This window comes from Lathyrus oleraceus, chromosome 3 (genome assembly GCF_024323335.1).
Source record: "Lathyrus oleraceus cultivar Zhongwan6 chromosome 3, CAAS_Psat_ZW6_1.0, whole genome shotgun sequence".
NCBI classification, from domain to species: Eukaryota; Viridiplantae; Streptophyta; class Magnoliopsida; order Fabales; family Fabaceae; genus Lathyrus; species Lathyrus oleraceus.
Window position 1 is genome coordinate 394,364,936 of NC_066581.1, and position 6,113 is coordinate 394,371,048.

The 6,113-nt window shown below is 30.2% G+C and overlaps 1 protein-coding gene across 1 annotated transcript; it reads right to left on the bottom strand.

Annotated features, from left to right (window-relative positions):
- Positions 1 to 542: 542 nt before the first annotated feature.
- Positions 543 to 4,385, bottom strand: LOC127129319 (histone-lysine N-methyltransferase, H3 lysine-9 specific SUVH5). Its single transcript, XM_051058537.1, has 3 exons — positions 4,081 to 4,385; positions 991 to 2,968; positions 543 to 861 (listed from the first exon to the last, which is right to left on the bottom strand). Exon 2 carries the CDS (start codon positions 2,964 to 2,966, stop codon positions 1,008 to 1,010), a length of 1,959 nt encoding a protein of 652 aa, XP_050914494.1. The 5' UTR covers positions 2,967 to 2,968; positions 4,081 to 4,385; the 3' UTR covers positions 543 to 861; positions 991 to 1,007.
- Positions 4,386 to 6,113: the final 1,728 nt, after the last annotated feature.

Genomic DNA, 6,113 nt, shown 5'->3' on the forward strand with positions numbered 1-6,113 from the left:
AAATAAAAAATGCAAATGAAAAAAATAAAAAATAAAAAAAATAAAAAATAGAAAAATATAAAAATTCTTTTAGGTAAAAAAATCGACAAATAATAAGATAGAGGAAGAAGACTCAAATTCAAGATTTAAGAAATGGTACGAGCTTATTAAAATCAAAAACATGATATGAACCTAATTATGTCAAAAACAATAGGGGAATTTGTGATTTGATATTCTTCATTCATTGAAAAGAAAGAGGGGTTATTTCAGATAATAAGATTTGGAGATTCCACAGATTTGTAAATTTAGGGGACTATTTTAGAGATTGAAATTTAAGGTTTGGGGATTTAAGTGGATTATTCGATTGATTGAACACGGGATAGAAAAAATGGAAAGCACAATTAGTTTCCTTTAAATGTTGTGATTGTTGTGCGGGATTATTCACGTGCAAGGTTCATGCATTTTCATGGAGTGTTTTTCTACAATTTGTATTTTGTTCTTTAAATTATTTGTAAATTTCTACGCTTTTCATGTTCTTTCTACAATCTATATCAAAGAATATATACTAGCCAACACTAACATTACTTACATAGCATAACAAAAGTTATAGATAATAATACATGACATTCAATTTGTTGATATAAAGGAAACACAACTAGCACCACTTTAAGAACATTTGGCCAATGAGAAATGCAATACTAGCACAAATCTAAATCATACATGTTCAATTTCATCTACAAAAATGTACGCAAAAGTAGTTACACTCCTGTATATAACCAACCTATTGTTTTTGTTGACATTGCAATTGCCATAGAAATAAAGTCAAAAGAAAAATTTGTTGTAGAGATAATGAAATCTAGAACTTCTAGGCTTGAATGTAACCTACAAGAATAATAAGGAAACAAGATCATGAGTCATCATTGAATGATAAGATAGATTTCAATAAAATAGACACACAAACAAATTTATGAACAAGATTGGATGAGAGGGCCAAAAATAAATAAGAATCACCTTTTTTAATAAACTCATTAATACAGTCTACCAATGCAGTTGGAGGCTCCACAATAGCAATACTTCTTTTTTACAACTCCATTATCAACCACTTGATCTATTTTATAATTATAATGGTAGGTCAGCTCTGTCTTTCGTGGAATGTCCTCAGCTGCAAATAGCATGATGTGTGGAATCCTAACATCATCATGATCAAAAAGAACATTCAAACAAAACAAATTCGGAGAACAACTATGGTTGATAAATCTCGCCATATTACCATACTTAGAAGCATCAATTGTAAACACACCATCCTTGTGATTTGTGTTACCAATGTTAAATAGATACTCGTCGTTGTCGATCATTTTCACAGCTTGCTCATCTTCAATCATTTCACCTAAATACTCACATATAAAACTTCCTGAAGGAATTTTCTTTTTTGATCGCACACCCCACCCTTTTGTCTCAGTCTTGAAAATCTCAAGAGGAAATTTAATTCCATTTTGAGAAACTCTATTACGACAATTCGAAGAACACTTACAAAAATGACCACACTCATAAATCATGTCCTTTTTTGTTTCCTCAACAATTCCATTCCTATTAAATGGAAATTTTCCTCTATTCTTCATAGCACAAGAACATTTATCAGAATCAGAACAATTACCAACACATTCACACCCAACATTGCCTTTAAGAGGACTATACTTTTTAGACTTATACCGTTCAAGATTAACCATATGAGTAACATATTGAAAATTTGGAACACCTTCAGAATCTACACAATTAATCATAGGTATATGAAAATCCTCTTTTCCGTGAGAAATATCTTCAAAATAATTCAAACACTTTTCCCTTTTAAGAATTTGTTTACGCTTCCTCATATCATTGCAAGCAACCTTTTTCTGATCAGGTGATTTAACCAAAAGAAACTTGTAACCTGATTTTCCAATTACTTGCCAAAACCTAACAACCTTGTAAAGACCAAAATAACAATATTTTTCACCACCATTAACACTACCACTGGCATTCTTGGAATTTAACTTAATTATAACTCTAACAGGATTTTCAGCATATAAACTATACATCAATGCAAGATTTTCTCGAGGTTGATTTTGATTATTAATAACATTACCTTGTTCTCCTGTAGAAATCACCAATTCTGCATCATCCAATTTATCATCATATAATCGACATGAAACAACGCTAGTTGCAATAAACATCCCATTGCATCTCACATGATCAATTCCATTGAAGATCTTACGATGGAGACCAACAACGTTGAGTACTTCAAAATACTGAAACTCATCGCCAACTTCTATTCCAGGGACATCTCCTATAATCTTTTTCCCGTCATGAATAAACTTGCCTCTGCGCTTCAAAATTCTTGACGCTTCTATAGGAATTGAATAACCAAAAAGATTAGATTCACTAACATAGGTTTGGAAAAGCTTCAATGCACATTCTACTTTGTTCTTTGCCCTGCTATGAGATATCAACGAAGACTGGTTTTCGAAGGTTGTGGTTTGTTTCTCTTTGTCAATTATGTAACTTGAAGATGCATCATCAGAATGACATCGTAAAGGTTTTTGCTTAGCTCCATCTTTCTTATTGGAGATTTTGAATAGTGGTGAGTTAGTATTCTTAAGTTCCGTGGTTCTTTGAACCTTTGGGGATGTTTTCTTAGTGTTAAAGTTTCCAGAAGATATTATCTTGTTGGAGACTTTAAATGGTTTAGAAGAGGACGCTTTACAATTTTGGTTTACTTGAAATGGTTTAAGTTGTGAGCCCGTTTTAGAAGAGGAAGGTCCACGTGGTTTAAGTTGTAGGCCCGTTTTAGAAAAAGATGGTCCACAATTATAGGTTACTTGAAATGGTTGATGTTGCGGGCTTGTTCCAAAAGAAGAGAGCTCATCATTTTGGGTGATTCGACACTTTGAACTTAATTGATATTGTGAGTCTCTCTCTCTTTTAGGAAACATCAGATGTGATGGGTCCATAACTGTTTAGAAAGAGAGTTGAGAAAAAAACAAGTAAAAGATAGTGTATTATAAGTGAAATAGAAACCAATAAAAAAATTAAAATATAGATGCAATCACATATATTAGTCACATAAATGAAAAGTTTGTTAAAATAAACATGTCATATACTTATTGGTTACAACAAAATAAGATTAAAAAACCAATACGAAACAAAAATAAGATCAATAACTAATTCTCAACCATTAGGAGTTAGAATAGGCTTGATCGGCCAACACAACTCTATGGCTTAGTCTATTTAAATTTGGTCTGATTTGTTTATTAAAAAGACTAGATTTAGACTAAATATGTCAGACATAGTCTATCCAAAAACCTGTGAAGCAAACATATTTTGTGATAATGATTTATTAGTTTTTCTTAAATTGGTAGAAATTAGTAGTAGGCAAATGAAATATTGTTAAAACTTGTAGGACCTAACTTGGGAGAAATTTTTAAATAGGCTTTAAGGTCACATCAGATTTTTAAAAAGGTTATACCAGTCCACAAAATTCTTATGGTAGGCTATATGCCATGCTCAGGCCTGAAAATTTATTGTTGGTCAATCTCAGGTCTTTCAAGCACATTTTTTTTATGCATAGTCGTTGTGTCACATCACGTAGTGACCACATCGATGGTCTCTAGATCTTGATCAGATGTTAAAACCATCAAACATATTTTTATTTATTTTTAAAACTAAAGTTTTGGCCTTGAAACCTTCATCATTCAATCTCTATCAAATAGTCGCTTATGTGCTATTTGTGTAAATACATGTTTTTTTAATCTAACGAACCATAATCAATTTTGATTTGACTCCATTTTCTCTCCATTGATGTCACTCAAGTAATCAAGACTCAAGAATGACCCCATAAAATTTAAACAATGAAGGAAACATATATATGAACTTGCAACAATAAACATATACAAAAATAAAAAATCATTATCATAATTGAGAACTCGAAAGCCATTAATCAAAAAAATCACTATCAAACCCTAAGAATGGAGTTTGCGCCATTAACAAAACTTCAAGCTCAACGAGGAAATAAATACTAATAAATTTATAAGATTGAAAATAATAAATTATAATAAGTAGATTTACCTATTAGAGATCAACGGTGAAGGAAGAAAGAGCAGAAAATGAGGGTCAAGTGGTTCAACGAAGACGTTGAATATTGGTTTAGCGATGAACAACGCGGGCGACTATGTGGAGGTAGAAAACCCCTCGTTGAACTTTCGAAGATTGAAAAGTGTTGATATTTTTTCACATGTCACACGCGAATGAAGAGGCTGGCAGCGTGTTTGTGTGATGATTGGTCAACTTCATCTAAGTATTCAAAATATGATGAGGGTTATCGCTTGCATAATTCTTAACAAGGGTTTGCTCTTGCACATTTCTAAAGTTCTGTTTCAATAAACAACTTAATTAACAGTTCATTGTTCATTGTATAAGAACTTATCTTATATTTTTTTTTCAAAATCACTTTAACGTTACTTTGACATATTTACTTTTTTTCTTGGAAATTGATATATTACCATAATATCGTCATTCAACATGTATTTTTTTTAAAACTTAATTGTACTTTTGAACCCCTTGTTATTATCAATCTCTAAACCCCCCTTCCCCCACGTTAAATTAGTGAAATCAAACAATTTTAATTCGCATCAAGTGTGCAACGAGATGTGACGAACTTGGATTTTACCTCCCCTGGGTTTTACCTGCCCTATATATACATATTAATAAAATTAAAAAAATACATTATTTTATAATTAATATTATAAAAATAATAATTATATTATATTCTCTATAAAATTAAAAAAATCTTATTTTATAATTAATACTACATTCGTTCATTTATATAAAAGACAACTCATTTTTAAGATTCATTGAATAACCAACGTATTTGGTCAGTTTATAAACTAAATACATTGATTATTCAATGAACCAAAATAAATAAATTATCTACTATATAAAGAAACATATGTAGTATTATAAAAGAATAATTCTATTATATTCTCATAGAAGTTTTATAGACGTCACACTGGATTAAATGACGAGATCTTATAAAGGTGCTAAGAGAATTGACAATGCCTTGTATAGACCAAAAAGTCACGTCAAAGTAAATGGTGAGGTCTAAAAGATGGTGCATTATTTGAAATTAATTTTATTTTACTGTAAATATTATTAATTTTATTTATATTGTTTAATAGTTATTTTATTAAATTAATAATTATTACTAATATTTTTTATTATTTATTAATATCCTTCTCACAAAAATGTATTAAATATTAATATTATATTAATAATTAATAGGCTTAATTAAGATCTGTGTCCTTATATTTTACCCGATTCATAGAATTAATCTTCATAGTTCAAATTCAAACCGTTTTGGTCCCGAATCACTTTTTTTCACTTAAAATTGACGATGTATTCTTTGTTAAATGACATGTTGTGAAACGTGACAATCATCATAAACGAACATTTTGTGAAACTTTATAGATACAAAATATAAGTAAAAAATGAACACCTTATCGACTTTTAGTGCAAAAATAGTGTGAGAGAGGCCAAAATAATTTTTATTTGAAATAGAGGAACTAAATTTGTGAATCATATAAAATAGGGGATCAAAAATATAATTAAATATAATTAATATATTTTATTATTAATTGAAAATAATAATAGTAATTTCATTATTAAATGATTAACATTCTGGTTCACTACGGGCTAAGTTTTAACCTAACCTTGTTTTATCACGGGCTAACCAAGAATCTAGAAGATTTTACTACTGGCTAATCTCTAACCTATCAAGCTTTTATCACAGGTTGAGCTTGAACCTAAACAAGGGTTTGATCACACAATCCCCAAACCAAAGATTTTACGGGTGTTGCTTCTAACCCAAACAAACACCTAAATGGATAATATTCAACCAAGATGTATACAAATGAGTCCCTTGGTGAATTTACAATTCCACCCGTCTAGAAATACAAAATATCATCAGTCACAAAAGGGCTTTCTCAAATAAGCACTTTGCTAAAATATTAATGAGAGAAAGTAAAGATTTTTTTTAGAGAGAGAGAGAGGGAGAGAGTGAGAAGGGACCTCTATTTATAGGATAGAGGTTGACTCCTAAAGGA